The 26,741-nt window shown below is 36.9% G+C and overlaps 1 protein-coding gene across 4 annotated transcripts; it reads left to right on the top strand.

The window, feature by feature from the left end:
* The first annotated feature begins 275 nt into the window (after positions 1-275).
* Positions 276-23,039, top strand: TUBGCP6 (tubulin gamma complex component 6). Of its 4 annotated transcripts, none has more exons than XM_062582960.1 (27): positions 276-338; positions 700-1,513; positions 3,018-3,181; positions 4,604-4,814; positions 5,338-5,511; positions 6,576-6,697; positions 7,075-7,150; positions 7,345-7,454; positions 8,797-8,888; positions 8,987-9,126; positions 10,834-10,983; positions 11,591-11,672; positions 11,751-11,839; positions 12,016-12,131; positions 12,792-12,930; positions 13,022-13,138; positions 13,379-14,693; positions 15,181-15,239; positions 15,510-15,699; positions 15,974-16,142; positions 17,274-17,415; positions 18,574-18,768; positions 19,048-19,180; positions 19,429-19,642; positions 20,561-20,760; positions 21,599-21,761; positions 22,547-22,634. In XM_062582960.1, the coding sequence occupies exons 2-26, from the start codon at positions 767-769 to the stop codon at positions 21,748-21,750; spliced, it is 5,298 nt and encodes a 1,765-aa protein (XP_062438944.1). In that variant the 5' UTR covers positions 276-338; positions 700-766; the 3' UTR covers positions 21,751-21,761; positions 22,547-22,634. The 4 variants fall into 4 exon arrangements, with proteins under 4 accessions (XP_062438944.1, XP_062438937.1, XP_062438961.1 ...); XM_062582953.1 differs by having other exon boundaries at positions 17,274-17,418; XM_062582977.1 differs by lacking the exon at positions 21,599-21,761 and having other exon boundaries at positions 22,547-23,039.
* Positions 23,040-26,741: the final 3,702 nt, after the last annotated feature.

The raw sequence follows: 26,741 nt of genomic DNA, 5'->3' as shown, positions 1-26,741 counted from the left end.
AATGTTAACAGCGAGTGTCCCAGTGGCAGTTTCCAGATCTAAGTGAGGGCGTTGGTTTAAAACCAGGGAACTGCATCGATCGCCGTACGTGTGGTAGCCCTAAAGGCGCGGGCGGTGGTCGGGCAGGGCAGGGCAGGGCAGGGCAGGCGCCGGCCGTTGCGCGGCGGTTGGGCGCGAGGCGGTGGCGCTGAGGGGCCTCAGGGGAGGGGCGGAGGGCGCCCGGCCGCTTCCCGCCGCCGCCCGTCGCGCTGCCATGACGTAGCGGCGCTGCGCGGCGGCAGGCGGCCGGCGCCACTGCGGCCTGCGCGGGGACCGGGCGGCGGCACCACCCGCCCCAGGTACGGCAGGGCCGGCCCGGCCCGGCCCCGCCCGGGGTGGCTGGGTGCTGGGCAGCAGGCTTGGGAGCCGGAGGGGCTGGGGTCATCGGGCTGCTCTTGGGGCATGCTTTGCGAGGGTCGGGGGTGGGGGTGCTGGAGCCCGGCCGGCCCCTTCGGGGCCGCTGCAGTTAAGCTTGCACCTCTGAAAAATAAGCTGGTGACTAGAACTATAATATTATTTTTAATAACTCTTTTTTTTTGTACTGGGTTAATTTTCTCCCACTTTGGGTTATCTTTGTTTTAGTTTAGGTTAAAATGTATGAAGTTCTCATATGCATGGACAGTCACAAAACTGTCTCATCTTTTTTCTGGTATTTTCTAGTTCTTCAGATGAAACCAGAGACCCAGCATAAAAGTGTAATTGTTGTAAACTGACGGTTGGATTTGAAATGGAGAGCATTACACAGTTGTTTGGTGATTTGTGTGAAGCACACCTGGCAGGTTTGTCATGGAAAGTCCACCTGGGCAGAAGGAGGATTTGCAAGAGGAGGGCTAAGCAAAATCTGAAAAGGGTTGCATATAATGCCCTGTTCGTGAACCTTTTCCAAGATGAGGCTCGTAAGCTGCAGTCAAATGTTTCCAAGCTTCCAGTGAAAAACAAAATTTTGATGCTGTCATTCAACTTGAGAGTGGGTGGTCTGAGTGCTCAAGCAGATAGGTTGGAGAGTCTTGTGGAAGAACTGGAGACAGCTGATTGCCTGCCGTTTACTGAAGTTAATTCTATCTTGGATCTCTTAGTACAGCTTGCTGGAACAGGGCCTCCTCAGCCTGTATCACAAAAAAAGGACTATTTTCTAAACAACAAATATGTTGGGAGAAATGTCAAATATCAGGGTTATGATTATTATGATGTAAGCGTATTTGAAGCTGATGCACAATCTCTAATCACAAATGAAGAGTGTCAGTTCAATGACGTTATTCAGAAGACACTTCAGATAATGGAGGCTGCACCTGGGACAGGACTCCCTGCCATCGGGTTGTTCTCGCAAAGCTATCCTGCTGGTGACAAGTTTGAGAAAGAAACACGGGTCTCACTCTTTGGTGCTCTGGTCCACAGCCGTACGTACGATATGGACATCAAGTTGGATTTACCACCAGTGCCTGACAATGCAGATTTGTCTGGACTTGCAATTAAAGTATGGTATCATTTAGTTTTGATTCAAAGTGAATGCATGCTTCCAATATGCTATTTAGAAATTCTTAAATATATGCAGTAATTTTTTTGTATAATAGAAACATGAGTGGTTGAATTTAAGCTGGAACGGGAATTCTTTTCCTTGTTGAGAGCCAGATAGGCTTTTCAGATGCAGAGATGTATGATAATGAAAATCTTGGTGTCTTCTGTAGCGATGTACTTAAAAAGGTCATCTGGCCATAGGCCAGATGAAATTTAGGCATCAGCTGTATCTGTTCCTTCCCCACCCTGGTAATCTTTTGCTTACATTTTTGCCTGCTTTTTTTTGAGCTTCTTTACGTGGTTATTTGCTTCTGTTCAGACTGATTGCATAAGCATTCCTGTCTGAATGTGTTTTGCTATTCAGATTACACTGCCTTATTTATTGTGTTTCCTTGGCTTATTGCATCTTAAACCAGTTGTTTCAGTTGTTAATTTTCGTTAAACCTCATACTTCCCACTGTCCATATATATAGACAGATGTGCTTTTCAGTGTGTACAGTTTCTGGTACATCTTACTTTCCTTTTGCTGTCAATTCTATTTACTTTTGCTATATTATATTTTCATATAACATTACTAGGTACTAGATAAACAAATTTGTTCTTTTTTTCTCTTCTTTCCAGTTTATTCAAAGTGTAAGTAGTTTTTTTTTTTTTTTATGTTTCTGTACTTTTAATCATTATATTGTTCCTTCTGTTTAACGTATGGGTAGTTTATGCAGTTCCAGTTATTTGATGTCTTAATAGAAGCCTGAAGGCAAACGCATTAAAAAAGAAAACCCGTGTGCCATTTAATGTGTGCACATCAATGTAGACTGCAAATAAGGGGAGGAAGAACCTGTTTTGATAAGCATTGTACCTTTTCCATCAGACTGGAAAATTTTTTGAGGAACGTGCTATGCTTTAGTTGAATGTGTCTTGTCAAGGTTGGCTTTTACTAAAATCAGGTGTTTTAGTAAAATGCACGTGCAAATCCTGTAGAATAGGCAGGAGTTTAGGGTGTGGTACTGAGGATATAGATACTTGCATATTTTCTGTATGTGAACAGATTTAACAAATGGAATTAATTATAGTTAAAAAAAGTTATAAAAATTTGAAGAATTAGGGCCTGAATCATTTATTGAAAGGATACTCTGTGCAGTATTACTTTACTGGAGTGTTGCGTATTGTTGAATGTCCAGAGATGAGATTCTCAGTCAGCTGGTATGCTTACAGAAGGAATAAGTTTCAATGTTAATACCAGCAAAATGTATTATTTTGATGATGATTGTTGTTTTATGTATAGGTAGTGGTACCCACAGACATAAAAAATTAAAGAATGTTTACAAGAGAAACTTAATATAAAAGGGAAAAAACATTAAAACATTCAGTCACTGTATTACAAATGATAGCAAAACCTATTCTATATTAGCATAGGTTTCTGCAGTAGTATTCTTTCATGTATAGTATATAACCTCTTTTGACAGGTTCCTCAAAGTATAGACCAGTCAGAAGATGAGGGATTCCAGTCAGCATCCAATCTGACTCCTGATTCCCAGTCAGAGCCCAGCATAACGCCAGACATAGACTTGTGGGATGCGGTGCTTAATTACGGACCCAGCAAACGAAGATGTTGGGAAAGAATTGGATAGTATGTGTCTGATGTTACTAGCAAACTTAATATGCATCATCTGTATGTGTGTCAAGGTGCATTTCATCTTAGTTCCAAGTGACCTCAGTATATAAGGACATACAGGAGCATATAAGGAAACGTGCAAAACTAATACACAGAATTCAGTATGCTGCTGTAATAATTGAGAGAGGAAATAAAGGTCCTGCAGTTTCTGCAAACTGGTTCTTAAGACTCCAGTTAATCGTTTCATAGGAGGAGATTAAAAAATCTTTATCAAAAATACCAAAGGTATTAATGAAACACTTACTGCTTGTGCAAAATGAATGCTTTTCTTATTAATCAGACTTCTTATGGACTATGCAATTCCATTCTAAAATTATTCCAGATTTTCAGTTTCAAAAGAGATAATGGTAGTTGTACTAAAAAACTTAAACTCGTATCTCCCAGTGTTGTATTACTTTTTTCTTATATCTGTTATCAAAACAGAAACTTTATAACTGATTTCTTTATGGTATTATTAGACTTAGAGTTTTTTTTTAACTGTTAAAGAGAAGATATATCTCCTGAAAGAAGGCTCTGTATAGTCTTGTTAAAAGCTTGATAGCACTTTAATCTGAAAAAGAAAGTACAGATAGCAAGTTTTTCCTGTTGGATGGTAGTGGACCTAATTCTGAGAGAAACCTTGCTCTTTATAACTTCTGTGATTTTTTTTTAAGTTATGGTCTAGTACTGCATCTGTTGCAGTGTCATATGATATTTTTTTTTCAATTTCAAGCCTCAGAAGCTTATTTTTATTCCCTCGATCTGATTTTCCAAAACCACTGTTGCTCTCTCTAGTTTTGTTCATGTAACAAGACAGTTTTTCTTGATGTGTTTAGTCTGTAGGACTCTCAGATTCAAAGAAAGCCCATATGCCTGACAGATTTAATGTAATGAATACTGCTACAATTCATTATTTTTGGAAGCTGGAAGAAGAATTTGTTGTGGAAGGATTAGCTATCCTCACTGGAAAGAACTAAAATGTGTTAATTTAAGTCATAATATTTTGAGCATATTTCTTTTTAAAGTAATTTAATATTAATATTACATTGACCCTGGAAATCTTATATATATGGCCCTTGTTTTACTAATGTGAAAACTGCTGCAGGGAAAGCCACCAGAGAAGCTTGGTAACTCTGCATCAAGGATTCTGTCTCTGAACAGATGCTCAGATTATCTACAAGTTTCTTCACTGTACTGAATTATGGCTACTGTTTTATTGACTGAACGCAGTTTCCTTTGATAAACTAGTATGATGCTAGTAGCAGTTTTTTTCTGTGAACAATACATATTACTGACTGTAAAAATCAGAAGTGTTTTTGCTTTTTTTTTAGGAGGTATATTTCATTTGTATTTCCTTTTCATATAGTCACCTTTTAATGTTTGTTTACTTTGACACAGCCCACCAGGTAAAAAAGAGGAACCATACCTTACTGAAGCTGGGAGAGAAGCTTTTGACAAATTTTACAAACTTCGAGAAGGGGAATTGCAGCTATTTAGTAATACTGTACTTCAGCTTCCACAACTTGTGCTAATGAAAGAACCTGAACTTGTTAAAGATGTCTTGAATGTCCTCATTGGTGTGGTATCTACTACATTTTCACTCAATCAGGTATGGAAGACACTTTAACTGCAGTTCTTAGTTGCATCTAAGGTTTGGTAGAGATGCTCTCAGAAGGATTAGATCTGCTTCTTTTGAGATCTTACAGTTACGAATATTGTTAAAAAGGTAAATGTGACCTTAATGCAGTAAGGAGGTATTGACGTGTTGCAGTAGTAATACTGTTGTAATACAGCTGGCAAAGAATGTCTGTAGTCCTCTAAGTGAAAATTGGTTCAAGAATTCTTGACCATAGAAATTCAAGTATCTTTGTAGATTGGGTTTTCATTAAAGCATTAAATGGTCTTATTCTGTATGTTTGAAAATATCATTGTTGCTCCTGAAATTTTGCTAAAATTTAATGTGTTTTCACGCTGTTCTAACCATAGAGTTTCAGTAACCAGAGTACCTGAAGTATACTTTTGTCTGCTATTATTTTTGTATGTAAATATTTGCTATTTTAAATCCAAATACATCTTTAAAATTTTGAAGCTGTTTTTTTTTTTTTTTTTTTTTTTTCTTCATGTCATTTTAGGCTGCTCAGACATTTGTGATAAAGGAGGGGGTTTACGTATCTGGAACCTCACCAGAGACAATGCACAATCTACTCTCAGAAGTGGCAGAATATGGAACGTACTACACACGGCTAAGTCGTTTCTCTCTTCAGCCAGTCCTGGATTCTTCATACAACAAAGGACTTGTATTTCAGGTAATGCAATCTTATTTTATCATCTAAATTGAATGGGCTGATTATTTTAGATAGAGAAGATAAATCTGATTTCAGGTGAAGCTGGAATGCCTGCACTGTGCAGAACTGCAAAGCATTTTCAGTGCAAGTTTTTAGATTTGCCGATCCCAGTTTTTCAATGAGCATTGCCATTGTGAAACCGTGTTTAAATCAGAGCTGTGTGTATCTAGGGCTTACAGGCATTGAAACAAGAGATGAAAGCACTTCATTACCTGAGGTGTGATTTGTTTAGTTCTGTTGTTCTCTTGAGAACTAAAGGAACACTATTTTTTTAGACATTTTATAAACATTATATGTTTATACATTAAAATACGATGGGTTTTTATATACTGAATGTGTATATAAATACATATATTATTTTTAGAAATGAAACTGAAATAAAATGGAGAAACATGATGTTCAATAACTTTAATTACTTCTTCACCATCTTTGTTATTTATTATGTGTAATTTTTTTCCCTAACAGTCATCAGTGTATTGTGCTGAACTATATGTGCACTGTGTAATATCAGATGAATTCATCTCTTTCTAAGACATAGAATTCAGTGATGATCAATTATGAAAATGAATTCCTTCTGAATATTTGATTTACAGTAATGTTAATAGAAAATGTGTATGTATTTCAAAAGGAGAAAAGAAACTCTGTCTTGCTAGAAAAAGCTAGACATTTTGGGATTTTTTTTTTTCAAAACGCAAGTTAAACATGAAAACTGTACAGGTTTTCCTAAGTTCATCTTGTGGCTGTTAGTTAGTACTTCCTCAAAATGGCAATTCAAAGAAGCTGAACCAACATGCTTTATTATACTCTGCCAGAGTATAATCTCTGTGCAATGCATTTATAAAAGGTATAGAGGAGCCAGCTGGCTAACTTGGATGTCTTAAGTTGCATGGTGAGTTCCTTTTACTTTCATGCAAAAAATTGCTTGGAAAGGGGTTTGTTTTCCTGCTGATGTACTTGATGTGAGATACAGATAGGCTATTAACAGCTTTAAGAGTAAGACTGTAAATATTTTCTGTCGATACTAGGCATTCACAAGTGGGCTGAGAAAGTATCTTCAATATTACCGAGCCTGTGTTTTGTCAACACCTCCTACTTTAAGTCTTCTAACAATCAGTTTTCTCTTCAGAAAATTAGGTCGTCAGTTGAGGTAAGATAATAACATTAAATATCTAAGCTATTCAGGGAATAAAAATGCAGTCTCTTTCATCATACATGCGAAAAGGGACAGTATTAGACAGACATTGTTACACAGTCTTCAGCATTTTTCCTGTATTTTTGTGAAAAGATTTATTTATGTCCCCAAAGATTCTAGGGAAAAAGTGTGAAGTCTTTTAAACTAGATGAACCTCCATTTCTTTTATAACTTGTATATTGTATTCCATTTCTTTGTTATCTGTATTATCATTCAGATGATACTATACTGTTGTTGTATGATACTGAACTACAGCAAACTTCACATTACTATGATCTCAGAGACTTCTGATTAAAAGATACTATGTATGTTTCAATACTATTGTGTTTCAGATACTTAGCTGAACTTTGTGGCATAGGAACAACAGCGCTGGGGATCAGTGGTGGAGCTGATGCTTCATTTCCTACGGTGATCATTGATTTCATGTTTTTATATTTCATTTGATTTAGAATATTAAAATACGCCAAATAAAATTAGGTAGGATTTTACATAAAATATTTAGTGTTAGTCTCAGTTGCAAAAAAAGCCGAGAAAAAAGTTATGCTTGACTTTAGTATAGTGGAATTTGTTGTCTAACATTAGAATATTCTTCATTTTTTCAGGGTGTGAAATTGCTTTCATACCTGTACAAAGAGGCTCTCAACAACTGTAGCAACGAGCATTATCCAGTTCTTCTGTCTTTGTTAAAGACCAGCTGTGAGCCATACACAAGGTGTGTGCATACTGTTCTCTGAATAATTGTGTTTAAGAGCAGTTCTGAATTAATGATCTGGTGAGTAACTCTGCTAATTTAACAATGCCTTTTAACGTTTTCAGAGGGAATATAAGCTGTGGCTCTGTCTGCAAAACACACATGAAATTCATTCATTTTACTGCCTTCCTTCTTTCCCACACTTTTTCAACACATTAACATAAGGGTTTTATTTATATATATTTATTTACTGATCTAGTCATACATAAGTTTTTTTTTTATTGTTCTGTTTTGTTTTTGGCTGCTGGCCCTGAAAATTCACACTGAAATTTAAGACTCAAACTTTTAATTTTTCTTCTTATATGCCATCACTTCTAGTAAAATTCTGACACTTACTTGTACATAGTGTTTATGGGACTGACACCTAAATTTGTTTCATATCGCTATCAAAACAACAGTCCTATAAGCAATCAGGGCTGCCATGGAAGAAGACACCTATTGTCTGAAGAAAGTGTTAGCTTACTCATTCATTAACCTGAAAGAAATAAACTAATAGAAGTTGTTGTTGCTCTCATAAATCTCAGAAACATGAGTTTTAACATATAAAAAGGTTTTAATATTTTTACTTATAAGCTTAAAATTGAACTGTGGTTTCTGTCCTTAACGTTTCTTTTTTTTATTATACTGAACCATCATCTAGAAACCGTGCTAGTATTGCAACTAGTAGGAAAACAAAGCATTAGCTCGAAGGTGCTCTGAGCTTTTTTTATCTATAGCTTCAGATAATTCTATTTTTGTACTTGTTCAAAAGCTTTTTATCACTCAGAGGAAATATGAAAAAGCATGAGCAGGTATTCTAAAATAGTAGTTGTCATTTCTGCATATATATTTAAAATGTCTCTAGTTCCAAGGAAAAAGTATTTTGTATTGTATCTTTGTTTTATACTCTTTCCTGTTTCTCCCTGCCAGAGTTATATCTGCTGAAAATAAATCCTTCCTGTTTTCTTTCCCTGAGCTTTAGATGTGCCTGATATATTAAGAGGTCTCCAGAAATCTGTACTTAGTAATTGAATGTACAGAAATAAAAAGATTGTTTTAATTCAGGCAATGCTCTTTGATCTTAAATATTTTTCACTGAAATGTGCAATATAAAGGCAGTTTCTTTTGAGAAAGAAAGCAGAGATACTGTCTTGTGTATGTCTTTAGATTAGTATCATTGCAACAGTGCTCAATTGCTTATTTTTATCCTGATCATAGCGTGGTATCCTTTGATGTCTTAAAGAATATACTTACTATTTGGCTGCAATAAATTTGAAAAGGTAAGAGGATTGATTTTCCTTTTTTTTTTTTTTTTTTTTTTTAGATTTATCTATGATTGGGTATACAGTGGTGTATTCAGGGATGTTTATGGCGAATTCATGATCCAGGTGAATGAGGATTATCTTTCTTTCAGAGGTACAGTATGTATATGAACATTATTAATTTATGCAATCTGTGCTGTGTTAATTATTTAATTAGACATTTATACTTTCATCTTTTTGTCTGATGTGCAGATAAACATTACTGGACTCATGGCTATGTTTTAATTTCAAAAGAAGTAGAGGATTGTGTCCCTATATTTCTTAAACATATTGCTAATGATGTGTATATATGTGGGAAAACCATAAACTTACTGAAATTGTGTTGTCCTAGGGTAAGTATTGATTAGGTTCTTTCTTACAACATTGTAAAAACCATGACTCTTTAGAGCAAGTTTGTTAGTTTTTTTTTTTTTTTTTAGCAAACTTGCTCTTTTATTGATAAGTGATACTACATAAGCACAATTTTGATTCATGTACAATAATTATTTACTGTCAGATATTTGTGAGCTGATTATCTACTCTACTTGCTAACACCTCACTGCAGAAATATAATTTCTTAGTAACATCAAATTTATGATATACCATGTACATTCTAGTCTTCTGATTTTCCATTGTATTGAAAGCAGTTTTATCCTTCCAGGCACATACCCTCCATTCTTCACACAACTCACACTGTTCTGTCTGTTTAAAAACACTTCTGTCACTAAATCTTGACTCAGTTTTGCATAGCACTTTTATTTCAGCTCTGTCTACTGCTACATTTCTGAGAAGCACTTAAACAGTTCATTCCTATTTTGCAGAACAGGTCTTCTCCTTGTTAAGAAGAACATGTTAAACTACTTAGTGTCTTCCCTCTTCTATAAATACCTCTAACAGTGAAACAACCACTGAGGCTTCTGAAGTCTGTAGGCACTCTTTGCTGAGTGTGTTGAATTCTATTTCTGTGTAAGGTCTGAGCTGCCCAGTCTTGTCAGAGCTGAGCAGCTCAGTATCTCCCATCATGCATAAGCCTAATGTCTCAAGTGAAATGTCCCCTTTGCTGGTTCTCCTAGCAGGCTGCTCCAGTAAGTGTTCTCAAATCATGATTCAAGCGTGCCCATAGCACTGGGCTCTGTGTAAAGCAATGTCAACCATCATTTCCATTATAAAACATTATATAGCTTTGTCAGTCACTAACACAGTATCTTAATAGAAAATTCCCCTAGGATATAGGAGCCCATGTTCAAACATACTCTGTCTGTTTGAGAGTGGCAGCCACATATTATCCCTTTCCATGAAAGTGCCCTGAACAACTGGCTTTTCCCTCTTACTGAGGCTGACACAGCCCCAGGAATGTAGCTCTGGGTATCCCATCTTCTGGCCTATAACAGCAGGTTGGAGAATCCAAGTGTGAGCGAGCTTGTGTACTCTCTTCTTGCGGTTAACCGATCCATTTTCTATGCTGAGTAGAACAGCTTCAGAGGTTTAGAGAGGGAAAAGGGAAGCACAAGGAACTGAGATACTTAGCTTACAGAATAGGTACTCTGTGATGTGCACTGGTCATATTTCTAACTGATGTGTTTTGTGTAGAGCTTACTGTTGTGTTAGTTAAGTTCCAATCTTCTATTAATTGGGAGTCTGAGGAGAGATATAAGTAAATATAAATCTAATTAAGATCACTTTTGATAAGAGAGACTCATTCAGTGCCGAGTTGCTCATTCTTGGTAGATTTGATATTCAGAAAAGCAGAATTTTAGACATTTAGAACATTGCTAGTATAAAAGTATCTCAGATTTTAAATGCCTATGCAATTCTGAGGGAGGAGATGTAAGAATTCAGCTTTGACCAGTGATCTGAGTTCTGAACAGTGTACCTCTGTCTCCTTCTGTGAATGCTATAGTATGCTCAAAAGATTTTTCATTAAGAATTTTAGATTCTATGCGGACTCTTGTTTCAATATCTTGAAATGTTGCTACTTTTTAAGTTATAATGTGAGTTAATAATTTAACATTTTATAATTTAAAAATATATTTAAATAGAAATTTCTCATTATTTTTCAGCATTATATTTGTTGGTCAGACATACCTGTTCCGCGAATTTCAGTTATTTTTTCCCTTGAGGAGCTGAAAGAAATAGAAAGAGATTGTGCAGTGTATGTAGGTCGAATGGAAAGAATTGCCCGATACAGTTCAATAAGCAAGGAAGAAAAGGTAAATGAATAAAGATCTTATTGCTGGAATTTGTTTCCTTAAATATAATTTTTCATATTTATTGTGACTTTGAAAGAATTTGCTTTCATGATCAGATTTTTCCTGTTGATCAATTGCTGTCTGAACTGCTATCATACCAAGTAAACTTTTAATCTAATTTTTAATAAATTAGGTGACATGTTGTTGTTTGTTGTTATTTTCATATTTTTAATGAGTTCTTGACTTCCATTGGAAAGCTTTGAAAAGATTCTGTTAGCTTATAATTTGACAAATGCAATAAACTAATTAGTAAGCAGCTGAGGCTCTCCCTATTGGCTGTTTCATCTGAACACTCTTAATAGAAACAGACTTATGTCTGTCAAATGCCATCAATTTAGTGTATAAATCAGACTGATTTGGTCTAATGTAATGTGTGGGATATTAATAAACTTTCAATATTAATTAAACTGACAAAATATAGACTTTCAATTTAATTGCTTACATTATTCCTATACATTTACAGTGACCGTAGATTAATAACCATTTCAAAGGGTGCAGCTGTCATTGCAACAGTATATTTTCAAGTCTAAAGTAATAAACAAATACCAGGTGGGAATTTTTCTTCTAGGATTTGCGCATGGAAATAGCCAAACAAGAGTTAATTGTTCACGCTCGAGAAACTGCTAGCAAAGTACTAAAAGCCATTAATGGTAAGTTGCAATGAAGTTTTGTGTATTTTTTTCATGCATTTGTTGATGTGAAATAACAATATCTTTATTATAATACAGATCGACAAATATCAGAGCGAATGGCTTTGGATGTGAAGAAACGAGAACAGTTTCAGAAGTTGAAAGAGCAGTTTGCAAGAGATCAAGAGGTGTTTATTTGTGTATTTCTAAAGGATAGTGTATTTTCTAGGCAAATACTGAAAGAATATTTTGATTTTACTGTACTGAAGTTATATGGATAGCTTCCATATAACAACTTCTTGCAGTTGTGTACATCTCAACTGGTGTTGAGTATAGCTTTTAAGAGTTTCAAATATTTTTACAGCGTCGCCTCGCAATAAAACAAGAGGAGATTGACGATGATTTCAGCTATGCCCGAGAGCTCAGAGAGAGGGAAAAAAGACTGAAAGCTTTAGAAGAGGAACTGGAAAAAAAGGCAAGGTAAATATATCTATGACTAGTCTACCAATACTTAGAAATTCTATAATCATTTTAAAGATTTCTGGAAAAATTATTTTACATTACAATTTATGATACTAGCAATTCCCAGATGTTGTTCAACAAGGGTAGTGTCACCAATAAAGAGACTGATGTAAGGATTTGTGGTAAGCTGTGAGTGATTTTGAGATTTAGAAATGGTCACTAGTTCAAAAATTTGGGAACCACTGGTTTCCACCAACACTATGCAGTTTGTTTTTTGTTATGATCAGAGTTTGAGGGAAAATTTTAAATGAGTCTTGCAATTATAAACTGAGACAACAGCAAAAATGGTCAAATATTTGTCAAAGCAGAGATAGAAAGCAGAGAAATTAGATGAGTAGTATAACTAATTCATTGTTAATGTTATCTATTTAGTTGTATTTCATATTATTCTAGTATATCTAAACATTCTTATAAAAATGGGTGACCTACTAGCATAGTTAAAAAGAACACACATCTACTAAGAATACAGTCTTGTTTTTTCCATTTGTTTTTACTCTATGAATGATGCCTCTGGCTTTTAGTTTTAAAAAGAGATTTCTCATTTCTGAAGTATAAAAAGGTCTCATAAAAGGTAAGATGAAAATCAGTAACTTTAGTCTTATTTTTACCTTCGTTTAGGCAAGAATTAATTGACCATTATAGCAAACTTTCTGATGATGCAGCCCGTAGGGAACAAAGAGCTTTATGGAAAATCCAGCGACACAAACTGGAAACAGCCCGTCTCAATTTTCTATTAGAAGATCAAAAGCGAATTGAGGTATCTTCTAAAAGGATTTAAGAAATACTGTTTAGAACATTTAGTAATTTGTACCTTTAAAAGCTTTTGGTTCTGTCATTTTTACATATAGGAAATGCTCGAGAAACTTCCAAATGGAAACTATAGGAGAAAATTAGATATTATTCCTTACAAGCAGTGCGCGTTGGCTTTAGATACCAACATTGTTGTGGAAGATCCATGTTCACAGGTGGGTTTATTTTCTTACATAAGCTTCCCATTGCTGTTTTAGGTTTCCCTAAAGTGAATTGGTTTGGTTCAGTTCAGTTCAGGAAACAGAATATTCACTGTAGCAGCATAGGGAGTAGTTACACAAGATTTATAGTACATCTGAAAAAATGGAAATCTGAAAACTTTGATAAAGTTGTGTCCTAATAAATATTTTGATTGTATGACTAGCCATACAGTGTAATAATTACCTCTGTTGTAGGTGTCATCTGTGAAACATTTGCATTCTAATGAGAGACTTGGCGGGAAAGAATCTGAGACCGGCCTAGAATATGTTGCTTCTACTGACAAAGCATTGACCATGCCACATCCGACAAAAGATAAGGCTGATCAGCATCTTCAGCCTGAAGCACCAGGATCTGAATACCATTTGCAAAGTCCGGAGCAGGCATGCAGCCCTCTATACACTGCTAACTCCTTGCCTGAATCTGATGTGAATATAGAAGATTTTTTATTAAAACCCCAAGATGAACAACCTGTTGCTGTTAGCATAGAAGGATCTTTGCTAGATGAAGCATTTCAAAACATTAACTCTGATCTTTCTGAGACTTCTCAAATAAGTAAAAATCAGCCTTTCTTGGGAGGAGCACTGGAAGGAGAAGACAATACACCATTGTATCAGCAAAATGAGTATGATTTTAGTACAGTTCTCAGACCGTCTGCTGTTTGGCAGGGACACATTAGAGTTGGAGAAAATGTATTTGATGTAGACTATAAAAGGCCTCGGTGGGATATTCAGGGCCATGCATCTGACGCCAGCATTAGAGTGGGAGAATACATGCCTCATGTGGACACGTATCAGCCACATTCGCATCCGTACGGGCATTCTTTGGACTCCCACGTAAAAATCAGCGGCTTTACTTCTGATGTTCAGTCTTGCCGACCCCGATGGAATGTTCATGGGCATGTTTCTGAAGCTCATATTAAAATTGGGGAGTATGCTTCAGAGGTAGAGCCCTCAAGGCCCAGGTGGAATATTCATGGACATGCTTCAGAAGCCAATATTAAGATTGGCGAGTATGTGTCAAATGTAGCGCCTACAAGGCCTCGGTGGAACATCCATGGTCATGCATCTGATGCCAATATTAAGATTGGTGAAAACATGTCAGAGGTTGTCTCAGCTAGACCTCGCTGGAATATCCATGGGCATGCATCACAGTCGCACATTAGAATTGGAGAGCTAGTTTCAGATACAGAGCCTCTGAAATCTCGTTGGAGCCCATTTGGCCATGCATCCCAGTCAAGCATCCAAATAGGGAACTGGGCCCCATCTACAGAAAATGACCCAATACCTCATCGTAAAACCGTTTCTGGTCCCTCATCCAGCTCCACAGTTCAAGTACTTCTTTACAATGAAGAATTACCTCCTGCTGAAGGAAGTAAAAAGGAAGTAAAAACATCAAAAGGCAAGAAAAAAACTTCACCACAGTCACAGTCATCTGACAGTGTTCCAGTCTTTCCTGACACTTGTGCTAAAGAAGACAATAAAGTAGATATAACAGAAGAGAAACAAGAAGGTAATATAAAATTAAGTTTATTCATCCAGCATTTGTTTAAGACCTCATGAAAGAAACTAAATATTTATGTTCAAAGGGGTACTTGATTCCTTGTATATGCTTTTAGACTCTATTAGAAAACAGAGACAATTTCAGCATAGCCTTGTTTCCTGTCCTACTGCAGCATTAAAAAAAAATCTGATCTGAAGCTTTGCAAAGCAGAACCTAGTGTGGTCTTCAGTAGACCACTTGTGTTCTGAATTTTAAAGAAATTCTTATTCTTTTTTAAACAATTTGATGCTAACAGTGTTAATACAGTGAAAAGGACAAGCACAAAACTGCCTGGGCTGGACTATGGAGAAGAACCATTGCTGGGGTGGTTATTTTTTTTGACAATCTGTATTCTTTAGAGAAATTTTGGAGAGCATCAGGGACAGATCTGTAGTATGAACTAAATATTATAAGCAGTTCCAAATAATTGCTGTCTTTAATTTACTTGTAATTACAGTAATTGCAAATAATGTGGTCAACAAGGATTCTTCCCCAGATTCTTCGCAAAGCTTACAGGTAAGAAAAAAGGTGGTTGTGGAAATATCCCATTTCTTCTGTACATCTTCTACGCAGAAGTAGTAAGTAGTTAGAGTAATGAGTTTCTCTCTTAATCTCTTCATCACTGTAATGCCATATTGTTTTTTACATGTCTGAAGAAAAACAGGTAAGCAAGCTGTATTATTTTCAATGGGAGCAGCAATTCAGTTACCTGTAAGAACACATCGGATGTGAATAATTGAAGTCAATAGCTTTCATAACACTAATTAATCCATTTTTTTCTGTTAGGCAGAAGAACCTGAAAAAACAATTCCACAAGATAGTGTGCCTCAAGCAGCCTTGATTTCTGAAGCTCATTCTCCCAAGACTGCAGAAGAGGAAGAGGGACAGGATACATGGAAGAAAGAACAAGCTTATTTGAAAGCCTTATCAGACCAATATTGTACTGAAAAATACCAAGATCGTTACGATCTAATGTGTGAGTAGAACTCTTGGAATAGTAGAAGGAGGCAAATCTGGTAAACTTGAGCAAGAAATCTGAGCACAAGAAAAAAAATATCTGAATTACCAGTGAATTACCAGTATTACAAACTGTAGCAATTAAATAATCCCTTTCTAGGCATAAAGGTGGGTAATACATTTTGACACATTATGATTTTCTAATCCAGAAGGGTGTGCAGAGATCAGTAGAAACAGATTATCAAATTGCTAAAATATGATAATTTACAAAGACTAAATATGTTTAAATTTAGCAGAACTACCAGTGTCTCATCTCTTGCATCATGTGATACCAAGATCATACACTTTTCCTGTGGATCCTATGGTACAGTCGGCAACAGATGAAACAGCTGTACAACTGAGTGAGCTCTTATCTCTGCCAGTGCTAATGAAACGCTCTATTACTGCTCCACTTGTATCACAGTGAGTATTAGTTAGAAGTGCTGAACCCATAATTTAGCAATTTATTCCATCTTATTAGTTCTTTACTGAGACAAGAGTTGTGCACGGGTTTATGCTCTTAAATATTCTTTCTGCTTCCAGAAGTGGTTCAGTGGATGGTCCACTACTAACTGAAAAGCTCATTTATATTTTAAGTAGTAATATAAACTGTTTCTGTGGGAACTCCAGCTTCTTTAAGTCTGTTTTGAATTAATAGAAGTTGTTCTTGTTGTTGTTGGAATAAGTAGGGAAACCACGTACGTGTTGGACCATTTTCCTTGTATATCTAATGGCATATTAAACAAAAGTTAATACATAAAATACATAATACATAATATTATGTAATACATAATACATAAAAGATCAGGTTTTGTCAAGAAAACCATTATTCACAGATGTATTAAAATGCTTTGTGATTTAGAATCTTCTTTGTTGTGGGTTTGGGGTTTCCATATACTAACTCTGAGTGTGCTATAATTCCAATTTAGTTCAATGTAGAAAGATCTAATTTAGTTTTAAACAACCAAATTGGCTACTAGAGCTATCTGTGTACAGATGTATTCAGCAAAACAAAGCAGCAAAGTAAGTGAGCCTCAATTGTATGCTGATAGGATTAAACTATTCCTGGCATGTGACTTAGTTTAAAACTAGTTTGAGTACCTATGCTATACTTCAAACTATAGTATAGACCTGCTCTCAGTATCTGGTGTGAGAGCTTTATCCATTAGGATATTATTAGCAGGGGTTTAGTAGTTCTACCTAATCTACCTAATCGTGGAGGTGACCCAGAAAGCTATTGAAAAAATGTTGCTCCAGGCTCAGCAACATGTTTTGATGATCGTTATTGTATAGCCAGTCTTCAGATACTTATGCAATGCTGTTGAATACCTACTCCTCTATAGTGATACATTTTAATTCTGGCATGCTCTAGATGAAGAATTTTGAGCATAAGCTTCCTCTCATTTTCTTTTGTTTCTGAGAATGTCATGTAGTCTCAAATACCAGAGTAAGTACTGGAGAGTTAATTTGATTGCTGTAGGCATGGCTGTGTTTTAAGAGTAAAGAAAGAATGGCTTGTAAGAATGATCCCTTTTTGTGTGTTTTTATTCTTAGTGTTTCGCTTGTGAACAAAGCAATAGTTGATTACTACTTTGTGGAACTGAATGTAGAGAAGCATTTTGAGGCACTGAGACACTTCTTGCTAATGGAAGATGGGGAGTTTGCTCAGTCGCTTAGTGACCTGCTGTTTGAGAAGGTAGTTGCTGTGTCTTCTGAATCCTTCGTGGTTTTTCTGATTATTTGCCCTGGCTTGATATCTCTGGATTAATTTGAATGGGAATGAGAGAATGGCGTGAATTAGAATCGGGGCTTGTGCCGTTTTCTTCTTTTTGCCATGTCAATAAATCTTATAATAAGGAATTCTGTTAAGGCTGTAAGGACTGAAGCAAAAGATTTTCACTCAGAAGAACTCAGAAATGATGCCCATGCCCCAAGGAAGTCCCAAGGAAAAGAGTAATATTTCCTATTGCTAATCCTAGCAATAGAGAGAGTACAACGATTTGTTACACTGAGGATGATAATTTCTAATTTTGCCAGATCAGCATTTATGGAAGGGAATTTCACTCTTTCCTGTGAGATTATGCTATTAATGCTGCTACACTATTGCTCTGTCCCTTCTCATCAACTTGCAGCAAAACTGGAAGAGCCTGTTTCCATTGGCAGAGACCCAGCACAGAGGCTCGTGTTGTATAATACATACACATTGTCATGTCAAGCATCCTACAGTGTGGAGGGCATCTGAAGAGGGTGCTAGGCCCTCTGACAAGATGGTATTCTTGTGACTTACCCCTGTGTTCTTGGGTGAGGCAGCAAGGTAGGAGTGATAGCCCATGTTAATGCAGCAGGTTACCAGTGGAGATATATGGCCGTAGGATAGTTATTCCAGCTCTCCAAACCCTAAGAATGCTTTGTACCCAGCAAGGGAAAGCACTTAGGTGTTTAGGCTGCATAAGTACTCGATTTATATATCTCCGAGGGTGCCAGGTTGGTGAGAGAGGCGGACAGGAGTCAGATAGCTAATGCAGGTCCTATCCCTGGTTTTCTGTCCCACTAGAGCCTAAAGGCTGTGTTCCCTGTGGAAAGGATATTTAGCAGCTCCTATGCAGTTCAGCATATCAAAGAAAATCAGTGCAGGTATCAGATTGCCCTGATGCTCTGGACAGTAAATAATTCAGAAGTTGCATCGTATGCTGTTTATGCATCCCTCCTGCAGAGGTAGAACTGCTGCAGGTGCTATGAGAATGGTGCCCAAGAGAGGATAGTCACCACTTTACTATCCCACTTTAATTCACTTGCGTTCAGAAGTCAACACCACGAGATTATTACTGTGTATTTTTTTTTCCTTTTTTGGTAGCTTGGATCAGGACAAACACCTGGTGAACTGCTGAATCCACTGGTTCTTAATTCTATCCTAAATAAAGCATTGCAGTACAGTCTTCATGGTGACACCAAGCTTGCTTCCAATCTTTCTTTTGCACTCAAGTACCTTCCAGAAGTATTCAAGCCCAATGCACCTGATGCTCTGAGCTGCTTAGAGCTAAGATACAAGGTAAGAAAGTATATAGAAAAGAAGTAGTATTGCAGTTATGCTGTGATTCTTAGGTACCATGGTAGAGAGAATATGTTCTTAATAATGGAATACCTTTAAAAATTGAGTCTGAGAATCATGTGATTGAAATTGTAGTATTTACTTAGCCTGCCCATTGTATTACATTATTAAAATACATATATTAATGTGTTACATGTCCCTAAAATACCTGTATGTAAAATAGTCATTTCTAACATGAAAATGTAGTATGATCAGTTATTTCTTAGTTATTTCTTTTAGGTTGACTGGCCTCTGAATATTGTCATTACTGAGAGCTGCATGAATAAGTACAACAAGATCTTCTCTTTCTTGCTACAATTGAAGCACATGGTGTGGACTCTCAAGGATGTTTGGTTTCATTTAAAACGCACTGGTAAGAATAATCAGTGAACTAGAGAGTGTACTGTTTAAAATGCTTTTATTGCTCTCTGCTAGAGAACTGATTATAAACATACCATTTAAAGCAGTCATGTGAAGCTTCAAAAGCCAAAATTGATTAAAGAAACTCAGTTGGCATTTTAAACAGGTTCTGCTAATGGAAACCTTCATTCCTTAAAAAATTCTGGTTTCAGAGAGTCTCAGTGGGTGCTGATGATAGGATATTTCTGTTTTTATTTTCAGCTTTAGTGAGTCGTGCATCAAATTCTGTTCAGTTTCGACAGCTCCAGCTGTATAAACATGAAATGCAGCATTTTGTGAAAGTTATTCAAGGTTACATCGCTAATCAGATTCTTCATGTTACATGGTGTGAATTTGGAAATAAACTGTCTTCTGTGGGCAACCTAGAAGAAATTCACAGAACGCATGCTGAATACCTTAACAAAGCAATCTTCAGGTAAACTAGCACACTTATTTTTTACTTCCAGTATTTAAGTGAATGGGATGGGCAGCTTCAATCTGTTTGGGCTAATGTGTTTGTGCAAAACTGACTTCTACCTGACACACTAAGTAGTCTTTACATGCGAAAGTGCCTAGAGTAGAGATGCTCTTAGGAATGGGAAAGGAAATTCTTGACACATAATGAGATACATATTTTAATGCTTTTCCTCAGCTGCCTATCTTCATTCCCCCAGGCTCTTTGGAGTTGCCTCCAACTTCCATTCACTCTGCTACTGCAAACATCAAGTACATCGAAGTTACACAGCTCTAACCTGAAGGCTAGAGGGCATGTTTGGCCTGGTTTGATTTTTCTCTCACCCTATCATTGTTATAGCTTGTATAAATGAATGCTCGTTCATTGTGCGTGAGTAGTATGCACAAATAACCCTGGTTAAGGATTGTAAAACACTCCCTTTGTACGTTATATATACCTTTAATACATGTGCAGTGTGCAGAACTGAACTTTGAAGAAGCAAATGTGACCTAATGCCTCCATCCAGATTTGTGAGCAGTGCAAGAGTCTTTTAGAAATCACATGCTTTTAGCCCTTTGGTTGCTGTGTATGAGGTGTGTGATTACTAGCAAACTATATGATCCCTTAAGGTTTATGATATGCTTTTAAATGTCATCCCTTTTGCAATGCAGAAATCATTCTAGAAATCAGATATACTAATGCAAAAGTCAGTTTCTTGGTTCATGTTAGGTTTGGGCACTGTTTGTGAAATCACCATTACAGTTGGCTGCAGTCTTGTGGGCTTATTTTTATTTCTTTAAGAAACTAAAGAGAAAACCTAAAGGATGGTTACTCCTTTTTTTTCCTCCTTACAGCCAATAAATGATTCAACTAATTTTAAAAAATTTTTTGTTTTGCTAGAGGTCTGTTGACTGAGAAGGCAGCTCCTGTGATGAACATTATTCACAGCATCTTCAGCCTCATTTTGAAGTTCCGCAGCCAACTGATCTCTCAATCTTGGAGCTTTGATGCAGGGAAGCAAATGGCTGTTCATCCCAACTTTGGTTTGATGCAGCAGTCTTACAATACCTTCAAGTATTATTCCCACTTCTTATTCAAAGGTAAGAATTTGCATAAATTAGAGACTAAGATAAGTGATATGAGTCAACTCACAAATGAAGAATCCGTAAAAAGGTTTAGGAAGTATAGTATAACAGCAGTAAGATATGTTTACTTAGTGTGTTTCTGCTAGAAGATGTAGTCTGCAAATGAAAACTGAGTTTCTTGGTCTGTGTGCTGTAGCAAAGGTCTGTGTATCTATCAGTTAAAGTCCCCACACCTTCCATCTAACAGATATTCCAAAATTGACCACAAATCTTTGCTGCTTTGCAAAATAAATATTTGACATTAAGCTATATATGTGCTTACATTTTCTTTTTCTCTGGAGTTGAATTTTGGGACTCATTACTGGCAGCAGTGAGAATTAGATACAGCTTAAAAGTAATTTCATGTATATCTGCATTACTTGAATATCACTGTTGTTATTAGCTTTTAAAATGTTGATTCCCATTTTGGACTGAGGCTGAGAGTCCTAGTACTACTAGGAGCTTATGTATTGAGAGCTCCAGGCAAGTATTCTTCAGGTACACAGATCATTTGGCAAATTCTCTGTGTCTTTTAACATGATAAAATTTCTTTTGGCTGTCAGCTTAGCCTACAGTATGAAGAAGTTGATCTGTCTTTACTCTCTTTTTCTTTTCAGACCTTGCTTTTTTTATTTTTTTTTCAACTAAAAGTTACTTACACTTTCCCTGAATACAAAGATGGTTCATAGTTTTATTTTATTCTGTTTAGAAATCCCAGCACCCAAGGGACTGTTTTCCTTAGATGTATTTTCTGCAATATTCTTCTAGTCAGATATATTCCTCAGGAAATGAGCTGCCCTTTTTATTCTTTAAGGGTGTCCAAAAATGGTGTCAAAGGATCAAAAACAAATATTTCAGGATGAGTTAGAATGGCTGCTTCCAAATTCTACAGGAAGTCATAACACCTCTGGGAGCTACCTAAGCCCATACTACGAGATCTATGGTTGCTTCATGGACAGAGATTAATAGACCATTCCGTAAGGAAATATGCTGAGTGACTGAGTTCTTTACACCCTCTTTATTAAGCACTACAAAGCACATGTGTGCTTGTTCATCTACACATGTTCCCCCAGTCACTGTGTATTGTGAAATGCTCTTTTTCACACTGGGTTGACCCAGAATCCATTGAAACACAAAACAAAGTCTGTGGACTTCAATGGCTTTAGCTCAGGCCCTAACCTCTAACTATACACCTTCCCTTCTTCCTTGCATGTTACTGCTGCTTGCTAATTTGCTTCAGTGTAGTGCATGGGATGTTTGTGAAATCAGGGAGGTCTTGTTGCCTTTTGTTAAGTATGTTTATTAGAAGGGTTCTTCCTGTGCTATTAAGGATGATTAGAACAATCAGTTTATTCATTCACAGAGCTGAGGGGTTTGTCTCAGGAATTTCTCTTTGATTTCCTCTATCACAATGGACTCCACTCAAGAAAACTTCAGCAGACCTCCTTTTGCAGAGGTCACAGCAGGACCTAAACATAATTCCTTGTCAACTGACATTATGATAAGAACATACCACCTTATTGTAGAAGCAGCTTAGAATTGATATGTGTAATCTTTCTCTTGCATCTTTTTTGAAATAGTTTATATTTTCCTAAAGAGGCACTGAACTGCTTTCCTGATGTAAAATTACATGTTTTTTTCTGTTGTTTTCAGATTTCTGCTTTTAAAAAAAATATTAAAATGTATGGATGCTGTCAAGAAAAGACTGATTTCAGTATATAAACCTTAATTGAAACATTTTACTTTTTTCCTTTTCTTCCAGTGGTAACAAAACTTGTAAATAGAGGATACCAACCACATTTGGAGGACTTTCTACTGCGAATCAACTTTAATAACTATTACAAGGATAACTGAGATTATTACAGAGGATCATTGATAGCATGGTAAAAGAGAAATAGGTAACTTATATACTTATGGTTTTTAGAAGCTTATGCAAATGTCATGCAAGAGACATTTTTCTTTGATTAAAATAATCCATCATCTAGCAGCTTGAAGAATATAACCCCACATGTACAAAATGGTGCCCTTTAAAATTCGTAACACCCAGCAGTTGTTCAGTCCACTGAGGATTAATATTGTTATTATTACAAGGATAGAAAAAATGAGTGCCCAGTCTTCACAGGGAAGAGAGTGTAAAACTGTATATCTGTGAATGTGTAAATGTATTATTTTCAGTGTTGTGAATTTCCTCTGATGTAAATACACATATGTGAAATAAATTAAAAGATACTTTCTAAAACTTTCAAGAGATAAGTATGAAGTACAAATGCTCAGACATGTAAATATCTATTTATTTTATTTTCAAATTGATATTTATTCTCAGTCTAAGCATGGTAGTTAATTTTAAGGCTATTAGTCACAGTGAAAGAGAACATGATAAAAACACATCATGTTGAGGAGACCTGACAGAGAGATTAGTACTTGATTAATCAAGCATTTCATACTTGTTGGATCACTTAAAACAGGGATAGGAAAAATAAGTTTGATGTACACTGTATTTTGTACTGATTATGTAAAATAGCAAAACTAAAATACAACTTAATTAAGGTAAAACTAATTCCAAATTCTGGTGGTTTCAACTGCAGGCTCACATTTTCAGTTTGTTCATAATTTTCCAAATTTTCCTTCTGTGTTGGTGTTTTTCTTTCCTTTCTCCGTATTTCAAAGAAACCACTGTATTTTTTCTTCATGGTATGAAATTATTCCAAACAGAGAAGCAATCTGCTTCGAAATTGTCAGGTTTGAAATAAGGGGATTTAGAGATTATGAAGTCACACTTGCTTAAAAATGCAGATATACTCATTAGAATCTCAGTGTCTAATTAACAGTCGCTTAACTAGAGATACAGGTGTAGCCGACATACTGCTACTATGGGATACTCAGTATGGTGTTTTTTCATGGATATGTAGATAGTCTCTCTAGGGTTTTTTTTCTGAAATTAAGCATTGGAGTCGGAATATACGAACCATAAAGTTGTCCTGAATGACACCAGAGCTCACTTCTCTGCAGGAGCAGGAACAAAGTCTGTATAAAAGGTGAGGTAATATGCTATTGTAGTGTACACTTACTATTCTGTTTCTCTCTCCTGTCTGTGCTATACATAACTGTCTTCCTACCGCTGTACAGAACAGGAGACTGAAAGCGCAAGTGGCTTGCAGATTTGCAGATGCTACCTGAGCAGGTAGCGATCCATCTGTCTGACGGACTTGCTCGCTTCAGGAACTAAACCAAGGCACAGTAGCTTTATGTGCGAGTTTGCCATCACTTACAGACTGATGCTTGTCCTGACCCATGACTCTCCACTAGAGAGCAACCTTGCAGCTAGCAAGGAAACCCTTATGAAGCATCTTTTTTTTGACTTCTAAAGGAGTCCTGTACAATGAAGGAAAAATGGAAGGATTATCAGTAGCTAGAAATTGTAGTCTTGTCAAATGGAAGCCTTAAATACAACTTGTTGTCTTCCCACAGTATGCTGATGCAGGGTCTCCTATGTGGTATCATAAAACTTGCCTGACCTACTGCTATACTTGCAGCATATGTCATTCCCTTGTTGATGAAAGATGCACTACACTGACAGAGACTAGTTTACTTAAATTTAACCTGAAGTAAATAAGTGCTTTATTATTTTCTTAATCCTTTATGCTTTTTCCACCTTGCTATTTCCCCTTTTCAAACATTTATAAAGCCAGTGATTTGGGGTGTAGCTTGAGGGTTGGGCTAAATGATCTCCAGAGATTCCTTCCAACCTTAAGTATTCTGTGATTCTGAATCTTCTAATTCAGTTTAAATGCTGCTGTTTGAATCTGTTTGCATCCCACTCCCCAGCCCCAGTTCAGTAATACTGGTTGTTTTATCAAAATTCATTATCTTTGTAGGTATCTTGGGAGGAATCTAGTAGCAAAGTAAGTTATGACTTTTAAGTACAGTCTTACAGTGATAAATTCCTTCCTTACAGTCAAAACAGCTTTCAGTCTTGGGGGCAAGGGAGTAGAGTAATTTTAATTAATTCTGATTTGGGAAATACTCCTCTTTTAGAAATGGCAAATGGGAAAGATCATGAACCATCTCAGACAAGAAAAACTGATTTTCAATTTAGTATTATTCTCATAATATCACTAAGTTGAAAACTTGTATAGAAATGGTTGTAGCAGTACTCAGTTTATATGTAGAGTAAAAATTTTGAGCATAGTGGATTGAAAGGAGAGCTACCCAACAAAACCTACAACTTGGAATTTTGATCCCACATCTTGAACTGGTAACTCCCAACTTGTAGCAAGAGAACTGATGGCTAACAGAGCTGTAAGCATTTGAGGTCTGTCAGAGGTTGATGGTGGGCCATACAACCTGCAGACAAACATAAAAACTTGAGCTGAAGCCTAATTTCAGTTTTTAATAGTATTTTTTGCAGGGCTCATACTTCCTTTTAGTGTTTGTGAGTAGCTGGTTACAATCAATATTGAGCTTTGATGCTGGCTGAAATTACAGCTTTTCACTTGCAAGTTTATTTACCGAGTAACTGAATTCAAGAAACTGATACTAATTTTAAGTAGATAGAGGGTGTGCAGCCTACAGTCAATACAGGGAGGTTTTTTTTATTTCTTTATGCAGCTCACACACAACAGGGAGGCTGCTGAGAGGATGGAAAACCTGCTCAGTCACCAGCCAGGCCTGGGACTCAGCACAGGTATGCCATCATCAGTGAAGTCACTTAATATCACAGTATTTCAGGTCATCCTTCTGAAAAAGGATAATAGCATTTATCTTCCTTTGTGAAACCTTTTAAGAAAAACTGAAGGAAGTAGTATTAAATAGCAGTTGACATTTTAATAATACAATATGATAGATATTTTAACTTTTAATTCAACCCCAAAATGTTAAAAACAAGTGAAATAAGCTTTGGAGATCAGCTTAGTCTTGTAAAATCCTTTCTCTTATTGTGTATATGTAAGCAAGCATGCTTAAATCTTACCTCTGAATGCACAGGTTTAAGAATTCTGCAGTGCTGTGCAATTACCCAAGCATCTTTGCATATCCAAAAAAGCAGTAAAAAAATAAAAAGAAAACCAGTACAGTGCATGGCTGTTGCATGCCTTGCTATATGGAGCTAAACATGTCAGGTATGTGTGCACTTCCCCCTGGGTTTCTGTATCCCCAGTTAACTGATCATTCACTTTTACAGCAACTGTAATTATTTAGCATACAAGGGGGGAAGAAAAGTGTATGTTCTCCCTTTTTTGTGAAATCTTATATTGCTGTCTGATTAGCAACAAGGCAGAGAAGCCTGCTTAGAACTAGTGTGGGCAGAGCCACGCTGCAGCAGGTGCTGACTGCTCGTAGGGGCTAACGCACAGCGCCATGCCTCGAGGGGCCAGGAAACCAGGCACGTGCCAGGCAGACCTTGGCCACCCAAGCACCTCAGTCAGCAGTGCAGCTGTCTGATCCACCCGCTGCGGACGTCTGCGCCCCCATCTCAGCCCCTGCGCCACTGCCACCCCCCTTCTCTTTCCAAGGCGGGGGGATGACAGACAGACATGGCGGGGAGGGGTAATGCTGCTTGTGTGTTGTCCTTCAGCACTGTAAGTAAGTTGCTTATGCTTTTGTCTGAATTAGAGGTATAAGCTTGCTGGGATTAAAGGCATTAACCAGAAAGGGGGAAGATCTGCCACTCAGTTTAAGCAGCTGAGGTCGTGCTTTGAGCTGCTCTTTTAAACTATTTTACGCTGTTCTAAGAACAGTGTGTCTAACATCCATCTCTAGAGCAGGTGGACTGTTTCTTAAATCCAGTACTGGTGCTACTACAGTACCAGGATTTTGGTGATGCATTGTTCACAAAAACCTATAGATGTGCTAGACAGCCACCCCCAGCTCCACCGCATTACCCCAGCAGCCCTTCAGTTCCAGTGTCACCCTACCTCAGACAATTACCAAAACTGGCAGCTGCCTCCCTCTTTCCTCCC

Source organism: Rhea pennata, chromosome 1 (assembly GCF_028389875.1).
Source record: "Rhea pennata isolate bPtePen1 chromosome 1, bPtePen1.pri, whole genome shotgun sequence".
Lineage (NCBI taxonomy): Eukaryota > Metazoa > Chordata > Aves > Rheiformes > Rheidae > Rhea > Rhea pennata.
Note: the sequence above shows the minus strand (reverse complement) of the source record. Positions and strands in the feature narration are given on the sequence as shown.

Excerpts from the sequence above, each read along its gene's own strand:
- TUBGCP6 (XM_062582953.1), top strand. The coding sequence starts at position 767 with ATGGAGAGCATTACACAGTTGTTTGGTGATTTGTGTGAAGCACACCTG. Across the intron at positions 9,127-10,833 it reads TGAAATTGTGTTGTCCTAGG|CATTATATTTGTTGGTCAGA; the intron begins GTAAGTATTGAT and ends ATTATTTTTCAG. Across the intron at positions 14,694-15,180 it reads AACAGAAGAGAAACAAGAAG|TAATTGCAAATAATGTGGTC; the intron begins GTAATATAAAAT and ends TTGTAATTACAG.